At 42.2% G+C, this 13,207-nt stretch overlaps 1 protein-coding gene across 1 annotated transcript in view; it reads left to right on the forward strand.

The window, feature by feature from the left end:
* TES (testin LIM domain protein) overlaps positions 1-12,300 on the forward strand; it is a 31,459-nt gene extending 19,159 nt beyond the window's left edge. The window contains exons 3-7 of the mRNA XM_061640047.1: positions 706-958; positions 2,522-2,857; positions 4,407-4,622; positions 5,804-5,962; positions 10,292-12,300. Of these exons, the coding sequence (XP_061496031.1) occupies positions 706-958; positions 2,522-2,857; positions 4,407-4,622; positions 5,804-5,962; positions 10,292-10,483 (1,156 nt within the window). The 3' untranslated portion in view covers positions 10,484-12,300. The remainder of the gene's footprint in view (positions 1-705; positions 959-2,521; positions 2,858-4,406; positions 4,623-5,803; positions 5,963-10,291) is intronic.
* Positions 12,301-13,207: the final 907 nt, after the last annotated feature.

The raw sequence follows: 13,207 nt of genomic DNA on the forward strand, positions 1-13,207 counted from the left end.
TTCATGCCAGAGAAGAACCAAATGCTGTCAAACTGCTTGTTCGTATAAATGTCAACAGAGTGACTCTGCTGCCCTCCTTTGCCATAGAGAAAAAGGAGCATTTTCTGGGACAAAAACGCAAAGAATGACACTGCAGTATGTATCGTATGACTTCGCTAACTACCATTTTCAGCAGGGAGAGGAGAGTTGAGGTATATACTTCTAAGCACAAGCAATGAGCCAGTTCTCATGTGACACTAAAGCAAACCCTGACTTACCGTGAACACATGGGTTCCCAGAGAAGAGATTGCGGCCTCTTTGCTCCTCCTTTGGTCTTGCTGCTTGTGAGAGATTAGCCATGGTTTGGATTAGCATGTCGGGTTCCCAGAGAAGAGATTGCGGCCTCTTTGCTCCTCCTTTGGTCTTGCTGCTTGTGAGAGATTAGCCATGGTTTGGATTAGCATGTCGTCTAAACTGGGCTCATGATTGGTCTCGTTCCAGGTAAATTGCAAGCTGTAACCAAGGTTTATTCTTGATTTACAGCTCATGGTATGTCCAGAGGAGGAGCAAAGCAACTGTGATCTCCTCTCTGGGAGCCTACACATTCATTCTGTTTGTGTTACAATTACAGAACTATGGTTATGCCCTCCTGAATGATGCCCACAAGAATATTTTCCTTTACTTGTATAAATACAACCTAATGATGCTTCTCTCTTAAATCACTAGGAAAATCTGTCGAAACTGCAAGTGTGGGCAGGAGGAGCATGATGTTCCCACTAGTAATGAGGATGACCGTAAAGTGGGGAAGCTCTTTGAGGATACAAAATATACAACTCTTATTGCGAAGCTGAAATCAGATGGGATCCCTATGTACAAGCGCAATGTAATGATATTAACTAATCCTGTGGCAGCCAAGAAGAATGTGTCCATCAATACTGTAACGTATGAGTGGGCACCTCCTGTTCAGAATCAAACCCTGGTGAGTTGTCCTGATATGGTCTTGGAGCCTTTATGAAAACTAGAAGAAAGCATCCTTTAAATTGAAGGTGGGATGGGGTGTAGCATAAAGATCGGGATCATATTTTGATACAGAATAACTTTAAAATGAAAACAGAATTATGATCTCAGTAGCTATAAAGCGGGGTGGGAAACTTGTGGTCCTCCAGAGGATGTTGGATGCCAACTCCCATCAAGCCCCAGGCAGCATGGCCAATGATCAGGGATGTAGTCCAGCTATGTCCAGATACCCAGTAGAGCAGCCTTTCCCAACCAGTGTGCCTTCAGATGTTGTTGGACCACAACTCCCATCAGCCTCAGCCAGCATTGCCAATGGTCAGGAAAAATGGCAGTTGTGGTCCAACAACATCTGGAGGCACACTGGTTGGGAAAGGCTGCAGTAGAGATACATCTTCCCTGCAATAAGCCATGATTTCCAGAAAAAAAATTAAATGTGAAGGAATTGGGTCTGGCGGCTAATTCCTCTTGTAAGTCTCTGATTGCTGTAAAATAGCCAAGTACTAAATGACCCAAACTAGGGGACAGAGGCCAAATGGTGGTTGCGGAAGCAAGATAGGTGGCGGGGGAGAGGTAGTGTTAATGGCTAGGATTAAACTTTGCATTAGAGACGTTCACTGCCACTTATGATGATTTATGACTTCCCATTTGAGCCCTTTTAAAAATACTTCCAGAAACGGGACATAGCGTTGGAGAACCTGCACAATTTATGTCATTGTTTAAAAGCTTAAGAAAAACACTCATGCTTGCACATTTCTGTTACTGTATATGGTCAGAACGAATGTAGGGTTGTGATCCAAAAGAAAAGCTCCCTTCAGTTTATTAACGGTTCATCTAGATGAGATAGTTGGATAGCCTTTTTGGGATTTTTTTAAAAATGTTTCAATCCTGAGTCAAGTTTATGTAGTGTCTTACTGTGTGATTTAAAGCAGGAGGCTGGAGATCTGTGAGCAGCTTTGTAATCATAAGAGGATTTTTATAGATTTCAAGAAAAACTTCAGTGTGCAGATTTTTTTTAGTTTTTATTATTGTATACCTTTCCATCTTTAATTTTGTTTTAAATTATTTAAACAGGCTAAAGCCTTAGATCTCTCTCTCTCTCTCTCTCTCTCTCTCTCTGTCTCTCTCTCTCTCTCTCTCTCACACACACACACACACACACACTGCTTTTTCTATGTAAAAAAGTAAAGGTTGCAATTAGTCAACCTGAATCCTCTTACACTATAAGAATCTGAAAATACTCAGTTTTAGGTAAACATTGTGAGAGCTGTTACTGCAATGGACATGTTTTTATGTTGTAAAACATCTAAATGCATCCGTGCCTGTAATTAGCTTCTGTCCCACTCTGACTTGGTCCCAGTTACATCCTTCCAATTTCACCCTCCACATCTTGGTATCCATTCCCGCTGAAGAGTAACAACTCCTGTTAAGTGCTGCTAATCTCCCCTTGGTTGCCGTCCCTTTTGTTTAGAAAGCTGGAATCCCAGGGGCATCTGATAAACTAATTCTAGCAATCCTGGCTCTTTAGGCAAGACACTATATGCAGATGCTTCCAAAGGAAAAACAGCCCGTGGCTGGTTCGGAAGGGGCTCAGTACAGAAAGAAGCAATTGGCAAAGCAGCTGCCTGCTCACGATCAGGATCCTTCCAAATGCCACGAGCTGACTCCCAATGAGGTGAAGCAGATGGAGCAGTTTGTGAAGAAATACAAGAACGAGGCACTGGGAGTAGGAGATGTCAAGCTCCCAAGCGAAGTGGAAGGGAAAGCTGGTGAAAAGAATGTCCCGGCTAATGGGGAGCGAGGCACCTCGGCCACGGTAGGAGCTATGGAAGACAAGCTGGCTGGTCAGAAGGGATCCCAGTATGTAAGTGTGCATATATATATGTGTATGTGTGCGTGCATGCTGCAAATAGGAGAAGAACTGCTGATAAATGATAGTAAAGCATATGATTTTTTTATTCTTTTAACTTGGCATTTCATCTTAGCATCCTTTCTACATGCTTCTTTTAATTCAGCATTGTTAGTTTTTAGCTATTGACTGTTACAGCGTTGTTGGTTTGCAGGCTAAAATTAACAGGACAAAAGTAAAATGCTCCTAGGGTCTCCACTAATGATGACTGAATGTGTTCTAAAATGTGACAATTCTGGGGCTTGGAGGTAACTCCTGGGAAAAGGAAGCATGAAAGCTGTCATTTAATTATACTTCGAAACATAAAAATCCCTGGATGGAAGGGGATTCAGACATCATCTTGCTAACCTCAGTCCTGGGGCCTAACCTGGCCCCCCAGGCAAATTTTTCTCCCCTCCCCAATGATTTTGGCAGCGGTTGCAAGTAGATGGAAAAGTAGACATGGTGTTGGGGTAAGCAAACCAGTTTAAACCTATATATGTGGCAGTTCAGTGGGAACTACAGCATCCCTGACAGGTCGCCTCCAACCTCTACCTGAATTCCTCCTGTGCAGAAGGGCCCACTGCTTCCTGAGGCAGCTAGTTCCACTGTCAAACAACCCTTATCATTAGGAAGTTTCACCTTAATGTTTAGGCAAAATCTTCTTCCTTGAAAATTTGTACCCCTTGGTTTTTCTACTTCAATCTGGAGCAACAGCTTCTAGATGGCAGGCGTACAACTTCTGCCAAGATCTTACTGTAATATGCCAAATTTCAGTACCCGCATAGAGATCGATAGTTTTGTCTCTTGAGATGGTTGGTGAGTATGCTATATTTACATGACAGCCATTAGCTCTCCAGCGTGTTGTGGTTTTTCTTTTCAATGTGAAAACTGATAAACTATGTAGGAAAACAAACCTCCCTAGATGAAGAGGGGGGAACTGCTAAGTGGAAGCCAGGGAAGCAAAATGACATTCTGAGCTCAATTTAATGAGGAAAGGTTTACTAAGCCCCTAGGCGCCTGAAGCATTAGCAGCTGGGGCATCTTGGAAGGCTGGGGAATCATTGCCCTTTCGTCTTTGTCACCACCAGCCTCCTCTAGAGGGAGCTGGCTGAGAACCATCTAGCCTGGTGAGAAGACTCCACCATCTCTGGACTGTATTTAAGCCAAGCTGCTGTGGCCTTGAGTGCAGCAAGGCTATCACTAGTACATCTACCACGATTTTTATGTGTGTGTATGTGGGGGGTATTAATTTTGATTTACCTCTGTATTTATTATCCATTAAGTCTAGATTATTTTATTGCACCATCAATTTTATCTTATGTTTGTTGTATCTTGTTTGAATGTATTGATGTGCAAAACACAACAATGTGAAACCACAAATTGATCTTTGGGTTTTGTTCCAAACGTTAAATATTTTTTAAAAGTTAGTTGTTGTTTTTGTGAGCCTCTCTGGGCAGTTTTTACTAGGGAAAGGTGGCGTATAAATAAACAAAAGTTTAAAAAATCTGTGGTTTTTTTGCAGTTCTGTTTCTGCTGCAAACTGAGCATGAAAGAAGGGGACCCGGCTGTCTATGCTGAGCGGGCTGGCTATGACAAACTCTGGCATCCAGCTTGTTTTGTTTGCTGTACCTGTAGCGAGCTCCTCGTGGATATGATCTACTTCTGGAAGAATGGGAAACTCTACTGTGGCAGACATTACTGTGACAGTGAGAAACCACGCTGTGCTGGCTGTGATGAGGTAAGCAGGGTTCCTTTCTCTTTTCTTGTCATAGAAGAAACCTCAGGAAAAAGACTTGCTTATAAGGATTGCCTTGCTTTGATGCGACCAGGGGAAGGGCCATAGCTCAGTGGTAGAACATTTTGCTTTGCCTGTACAAGGTTCTGGGTTCAATCCCTGGCATCTCCAGGTAGGGTTGGGAGAGATCCCTGTCTGAAATCCTAGAGAGCTGCTGCCAGTAAGTGTAGACAGTACTGAGCTACATGGACCAATGGTCTGACTCGGTATAAAACAGCTTCCTCTGTTTCTGTCCATCTAGCCCAAGCAGGACATAATGGGGATGGAGCCATCCCTGTTTGCCCCATCACCTGGAGCTAAAAGGTATACAGCAGGGACGCCGCACCATTAAACTCAATAGGAGAAAACAGAGAGGACCTGAAAGCCAGCAATTCTTTTCCTGCTTAGATTTTAATAGAAGAGAAGGATAAATTTGGAAGCTTACAAAGTTCACCTCTCCTTTTGAGAGGGGCTTGAATGAGCCCCTGAAATTCTTGTCTGAACCTTGCTCAGGAAAACTTAACCAGTGTCTCTAGCCCTGAGCTCTGGAGGCCGCAGTGCAAGTGTGGCTCCCTATGCCTGTAGCTAGGCTTGTGAATACCCATCTAGGTGGGCTACCAGCTGTGCTGCCTATTATTTGTATCACATTTGCTACACGTGCTGTTATTTCTCAATATATAAAATACATTCATAAGGCTATGGTCTGAAGGCTTGTGAGGCCACCACCTTGCTCAGCAGGTCTGCGTCTCATCAGTGCCTGCATGGGAGACCCGCCTGTGAACCATATGTGTGTCGCCTTGGGTTCTATGATGAAAGAAAGGTGGGGTATAAATGTGAGTAGTAGTAATAATAAAGAAGAGCCTGCTGGATCAGGCCAAAGGCCCATCTAGTCCAGCATCTTCTCATAGTAACCAACCAGATACCCATGGGGTTCGTTTTCTCTGGGAAGGGCAAAGCCGTGCCATTCACATTCACTGCTTTTGACAGAGGCCTCTAGGCAGTTCTGATGGAGGGGAGTGGGGATGGAACAATGAACGTTAAGTGGAACAATCCCATGGCAGAATAAAACGATTTCATAAAACTGGAAATATGCACAACCATGCAGATAGACTTAATGTATGTCTGTTAACTTTGTCATCTTGTAGCTTATATTCAGCAACGAGTACACCCAAGCAGAAGGTCAAAGCTGGCATCTGAAACACTTCTGCTGCTTTGATTGCGACTGTGTCTTGGCTGGAGAGATCTATGTCATGGTAAACGAAAAGCCTGTCTGCAAACCGTGCTATGTGAAGAATCATGCTGTGGTAAGAGAGTCAAAATTTGCCTGGTATACAAGTTATGTGCTTAAATGTAGTTTCCCATACGTTGCCTAGAATAGCGGTTACCTGAAGGGTCATTATCCACAACAAAAATACTGGCTTCTATGTATCTCCCCCCCCCCCCAAGATGTGTAGTATTATGATGATAATTGATATTTGTAATAAGTTGCTTTGGGCACAGCTCACTGTGGAAAGATGGCATCCAAATAAGTTTTACTAACCAAAAACGAGGAGGTGGGGAGAGACAACAAGGTTTCAAAGATGTTTAATAAATAGCATCTTGTAAACTCCTGCAGTTCATTGTTTACAATAATGGAGTTGGGTGGTGCCTCTGGGCGTTGGCCCTCAGCATGGGAGGGTGACACAGGAGTCGCTTTATAGGCTAATATTATCAAAACTGTTCATGAAGTAGTAGTAGTTTCCAGTTAACTGTCAGTCATTTTTTTAAAAAATTAAGATACACTGTTGAACCTATGGATCCACTAATGCCTTTACTAATCGTACCTACATATGTATAGTTAATGAATTCCCTCTGCAAATTGTTAATGATGGAGGGTGCAAAAGCAACACAAGTTATCACCACCAAGGTGCTCATAGTGTTAAGAAGGTGTGTGTGTGTTTGATTTTTTCTGTTGGTTGCCAAATGCGCAACAAGAGAATGTTCTTGTGCATTCATATGACATGGTCAAGGATGTTTTTATCTACCTCTCTGGTAGACTGTGAGAACGTTGTGGGCATAATGTATCTTGACTTTTGTCAAAAAGCTTTTGACAAAGTGCCCCATGATACTCTGATTAGCAAGCTAGCTAACCGTGGGATAGATGGAACATTTATCAGGTGGATCCACGGTTGGCTACAGAATCGTACTCAGAGAGTGCTTATCAATGGTTCCTTCTCAAAATGGTGAGAGGTAACAAACAAGGTACCATAGGGCTCAGTCCTGGGCCCAGCGCTCTTCACCATTTTTATTAATGAGTTGGATGAGGAGGTGCAGGGAATGCTTATCACATTTGCAGATAATATAAAATTGGGAACGATAGTTAATACCCTGGAATACTGAAACAAAATTCAAAGGGATTTTCATAGGCTGGAGCACTGGGCTGAAAACAACAGAATGAAATTCAACAGGGATAAGTGCAAAGTTCTACTCCTAGGAAAAAGAAACCAAATGCAAAGTTATAAGATGGGGGATACTTGGCTCAGCAGTACGACATGCAAAAAGGATCTTGGAATCGTTGCTGATCACCAGCTGAATATGAGCCAACAGCGCAATGTGGCTGCAAAAAAGGCAAATGCTATTTTAGGCTGCATTAACAGAAGTATAGTTTCCAAATTGCGTTAAGTCCTAGTTCCCCTCCATTCGGCACTAGGTAGGCTTAATCTTAAGTACTGCATCCAGTGCTGGACACTGTACTTCAATAAGGATGCAGACAAACTGGAATGGGTTCAGAGGAGGGCAACGAGGATGATCAGGGGACTGGAAACAAAGCCCTATGAGGAGAGACTGAAAGAACTGGGCATGTTTAGCCTTGAGAAGAGAAGACTGAGAGGAGATATGATAGCACTCTTCAAGTACTTGAAAGGTAGCCATACAGAGGAGGGCCAGGATCTCTTCTCAGTCGTCCCAGAATACAGGGCACAGAATAATGGGCTCAAGTTACAGGAAGTCAGATTCCGACTTAACATCAGAAAAAACTTCCTAGCTGTTAGAGAGGAAAAATAATGGAACCAACAACCTAGGGAGGTGGTGGGCTCTCTAACACTGGAGGCATTCAAGAGGCAGTAGACAGCCACCGGTTGGGTATGCTTGAATTTAGATTCCTATATTGAGCAGATGGTTGGACTCGATGGCCTTATATGCCCCTTCCAACTCTATTTCTATTATTTATTCAGTGGTGATGGCTGTGAATAATCCCCAAGCATTCCTGAAATGCGGTGACCATAAAGTTCCCTGTTGCCTATATTGTTCAACATCTGTGTGCAGACTCTCAGGAATGGCCTGCTGAGGCAGGAGGTTTAGTAATATCAGCAATACATCGATTGTGTTGTCCCACAACTGCTCACATTTTGTTCCAGAATGTGAGTAGGAAGTCTGGGGTCGTGCTAGTAAGGAAGGGAAGCTTTTATGAAGGTGCCCCATCCTCTTGTCACCCTCTTGCCTGTGGAAGAAGGACCAAGTTCAAATAGGAATATTGAGCCTCATCCTTGACCGTGTCATCTCCATTACTACTTGGCTATCATGTGAGGTTTTAAGATGGGTTTCATCTGTTAAGCAGTTTGTGTATGCTGTACTTTTTGACTTTGCCACAGTGACTCATTCCCAGGTCATAAAGACAGGAGGTTTTTAAAAAATGTTCTCTTTTAAGTGTTTTCAGAGGTGCTTCTCCTTCGCTTGCAATTTGTGCAAAATGCGGTAGCACCATTGCTGGTTTAGGCAGCTAGGAGGACATCATGCTCACCTTTTCATTACACCTGTTTGCCCTACCTCTGGAATGGTGGAATGAATTCAAGGGAATCATTCTTGACTTTCAGTGCTCCGGCTGTACTAGAAATCCACATGTCAGATCTTGCTCTGGTGCCTGAATAAATGCAGACAACGAACAGGAGGTACTAGGAGATAATTATATTAAAATGGTCCTAATGCATCTTGGATGTAAAGCCCCATGGGCAACTCTCCTTGTCTAATGTTTTCATGGAGTGGCACCTCTTATGTTGTCTTGCAGACAGATGTTTTTGTCTGTGTTTGTGGCATTTCACTATAGTGTCCAGCAACTTGCTCACCTGTTGTATTTCTTGCAAAGTCCCCTTAGCATTACCACCTTGGACTATCTGTGTGTGCACATGTTCACTCTATAAATACTGTTATTAAAAATGCAAAAGAAAAGAGTGAGATGCCTTTTTTAAAATGTTGTTTAGAATCTACACCAATTAGTCCAAAGTTAATTACTTTCACAGTCAGGTTCCTGAATTTTCTTTGTTCTCCTTACTCAATTGTTTTTAGTAGTTTTAATTTTAAAAAAGCTGAATGTTCATTAACGAGCTTCACCTTATTATTGATTGGTTTTTCTCCTCTTAATTAGTGTTTTCTGTCTGTGTTTAGCTTTTTGTGTGTGTGTTAATGTGTAGTTCTTACATTCAGCTTTCCCACTGCTGTTTATTGGAACGCTCTGTCAGCTCTTGTCTTGTTCTGACCATTATCTGAAATGAACTGACTGGAAAACACTTCCTTGTATTTCTTCAGTAGATCTTTTTCTCAAGTGCTTACTGATGCATTACCCTGACTGACTCAGAGATTAAAAGAGAAGCAGCACAGAATTTAAGCAGTTGCAAGAGGCATGTTGGTGGCCCAGTTATCTCAGTAGATGAAACAATGACTGCACCACTGCAGATGGGAGTTAACATAATTGAGTTATCCTCCATACAAAACTAAAAAAAACACCCTCTGCTTATAGAAACTTAGCATGTTTGAGAGATGGGAGCCCTCTCCAGGCACAATCGCTCCATGTGATTAACAAGTGCAAGGAAAATAAGAGCAGGGTTGTTGAGGATTGGAGTAGCCCTTGTTGGTGATATCCATTGTTAGCCATATTTAGAACAGAACCACTGAAATTTAATGGGCTTGTTACTCAAGTCCACTGCTTTAATGGGTCTACTCTGAGTATGACTAATACTGGATATCACCCAGTACATTAGCACAGACTTGCCTATTATCAGAGATGTATGGGTGGTCCAGTTTAATCTATCTGCTTACTATGGATGGTGTGGTTTTTTCAGTTTCATAATCCTCCTACTTTTTCTTGTCACATCTTATGTACTGCGGCTTTCTAATGTGCTTATTTTAGCATTGTAGGAATTACATATAGTCTCATGGGTCCATCTTTGCCTGTAAGATAGTGAGGCTGTTCAGCCCGAACTGCAGTGTGGGGGTCCCAGTTTACACACTATCGCCACCAATTGGAGGCCTCTTGAAAGCACTCAACATAGTGGCTCTCATCACATGCCACAAAGAAGAATAGGCAAAATCCACCGGATGGGCAAACAATATTCTGTATGTGGTGTCACACCGACTAGGATCCCTTTCAACAAGGGAAAATTCAGTCCTTGTGTACATTCACAGGAAACTTCAGGGAATGGAGTGTGAATGTAGCAAATATACAGGAGAAATCAAGAATTTTGAGTAATGTTGGGATCATTATGATAAATTATGATATGGCTGAAGCCATAACAGCATCCTTTGTTGAACATGTTGGGCATCATTGTATTCTAAAACTGAAAATAAAGCATGTTTCCCTGTTTTTCTTGTTTACTCACTAGATCTGCCAAGGTTGCCACAATGCTATCGACCCTGAAGTGCAACGTGTGAGTTACAACAACTTCAATTGGCATGCCACTACAGAGTGCTTTCTGTGCTCCTGTTGTAGCAAGTGTCTCATTGGCCAGAAGTTTATGCCGGTAGAAGGAATGGTTTTCTGCTCGGTGGAATGTAAGAAAAAGATGATGTCCTAATGGGAAGGGGGCCTGGATCAAGCCAAGATTTGTTTCATTTCAAAGTCCTCTGCATTTCTACTGTATTGGGGCATTTTTCACAAAATTGAACATATTAAATAGCAAATTCCAAAGATTTTTGTTCTACATTTTTAACTTGATTGCTTGTGATTAAGTACTTCCAGTACTTCTGTAATCTTACTGCTTTTTGATTACGTATTGAAAAAACCTTTCTCAGATGTAGGGCACCTAGCATTCATGATATATGTCAAAGACTATATGTTCTTCATCTTCTTTATGCACATTTTTAAACAAGTTAACTTTATAAAAAGAAAATAATGCCTTTGACATGTTGTAATTGTTATGCCTTAAACCAAGGGTGGGGAACCTGTGGCCCACCAGCTGCAGGTGGACCATAACTCCCTTCATTTCTAGCCACTGGCCATACTGGCTGGGAATGATGAGAATCAGAGTTCAACAGCATCTGGAGGGCCACATGTTCCTGATCCTTGCCTTTAAATGAAAGGCAAAACACTGAATAGCAGCCCCACATTATAATTCTGCTACTGGGCTCTACCATTTTACACTGGCGGTACAATTTGGTGTTTCCTTGTATTTAAAAATACCACATACCAATATGGCACACACACACACACCCAATATGCTAAGCTAGAACCTCCTTCCTGACATGCTACCTTCATATTGGGTGAAATTTTAAAAGTATGAAGTAGCATTTAAACATTTGAATCCCTACCTCCAGTTTGAAGTATCAAAAGTCCAGCCATGGATCATTTACATTGGCCTGCTGACTGTGTACAGCAGCACTCAGGCATAATTAAGCTGATTTTAAAAAAAGCATTCCTGATTTCATTGCATGTTTTAATCAAAAGTCCTAAAGGCTGGAATTCAACCTTTAATATTTGCATTAAAACACTTGATTCTTCATTAGGCTTAAACTATTTAAAAAATGGGAGACTTTTTGTGCTTAGAATGGCTGCCTATTAAACAGAAATTTTGGTCAGAATGTAGTTGCCTCTTTTTGAAAGAAGCCGGTCTATGAGGACAAACTGGCTTGTTATCGATTGTGCGTGTTCAGTCTTTGTCCAATGTTTTGTTTGCAATAATAGGCAATAGGAATGGTTTAAATTTGCTTCTGGTGAAACTGTGTCAAAAGACAAATATGTAGTGGATAATTCCATGAGAAATCAAAGCAGTATGTTCTGGAGGCTGTAAATTGTGGCACAATCCTGGTTATAGTGTAACAGAGCCCCAAATCAGCACACTTAATGAGGATTGGAGAACTAGAAATAACTAGACGTGTGTTGGGGAAGGGCTGTAGCTCAGTGCTTTGCACGCAGAAGGTCCCAGATTCAATCCCTAACATCTCCAGGTAGGGCTGGGTAAGGCCCTTGTCTGAAACCCTGGACAGCAGCTACCAGTCCATGCATCCCAGGGTGAGGAACTGATGGCCCTCCAGATGTTGTTGGCCTCTATCTCCCATCAGTTCCAGCCAGCATGGCCAATGGTCAGAGATGATGGAGTTGTAGTTCCGCACCATTTGGAGCGCTAAGGGTTTCCCACCCCTGGTATAGACAGTACAGCTACAGGACTGATGGGTCTGACTAGGAATAAGCCAGCTTGCTGTGTTCCCTAGGAAGTGGAATAGTGTCATCCTGGTATTTCTCTATAACAAATGTAAGAGGGTACATAGCAAATGAATTTGGGAGCAGGGGGATGCTGGCTTTGTTACCTATGCAAGCTTTCTATTCAGCTCTTCTAAAACTAAAGAAGTGTGTACACCTATATTAATACTCTCAAATAAAACTTTTTTTAAAAAATCTGTCTCCTAGTATCAAACATCTAATTCATTTGCCTCTGTAATGATGATGATATTCCAGCAGGGGGTGATAGCTACAAAGACAAAAAGAGCTGGCTGAATAATTTTAAGCTTTTGGCATGTGGTTGTAAAGAAAAGCCGTGCTTTCTCTTCCAGAGTTTTAAGCACTTAATGGTGTATGTCTGGATAAACTAGGTATTAAAGTGGTAGCTCCGTGAATTTGTTCTTGAAGGTTTGCATTAAACTCGGTATTTGTCAGGTGTACATGGTGCTAACCAATATAATCCATGGCTATGACTGTAAACACACTAGTCACCAGAACAAAGTATTTCCATTAGCCACAGCTGGAGGGGGAATGGGTTGATCTGCCAGTGAGTTGCAAAATCTCTTGAAGCGGAATTTAAAAAACCCACTCAAGCAGCTGCCACACGTGTTTACAGTAAAAAGAGGCAAGGCTTGACTAGCGTTGTGTGTTCCCATTTTCAGAAGAGAGAGGTGGAGACGCATTGGAACCGGCAGAACAGTGAGTGTGTTCCTACCCTATGATTCAGTGGCTCTAATACATACTGAGAAACATACCTGGTGGGTTCCCATTTTCTTCCAGGATTGCCCATAGGGAGGTTCCTGTGTACATGTCAATTTGTTTTCTTGGAGAAGGGGAAGCTTGTGTGCACAAGGCAGTTCAGTTGTGATCCTTGACAATCTAAGAGGACTTCTGTGAAATCTGAAAGAGTGTGTGTGTACACACATATACTTCTATCCTGCATGGGAAGAATGGAAATACCATCGCTGTACAGATAGTTGGAGTCCAATAAGGCATTTGGGGAGGCCAGGTTCCCCCATCCTTCGCCTAATCTATGCAAAAAAGTTAATCTTCAGGACACTATAGTGCTACTATCCCATGGTCA

The sequence above is a fragment of the Rhineura floridana genome, chromosome 8, assembly GCF_030035675.1.
Source record: "Rhineura floridana isolate rRhiFlo1 chromosome 8, rRhiFlo1.hap2, whole genome shotgun sequence".
In the NCBI taxonomy this organism is placed as follows: domain Eukaryota; kingdom Metazoa; phylum Chordata; class Lepidosauria; order Squamata; family Rhineuridae; genus Rhineura; species Rhineura floridana.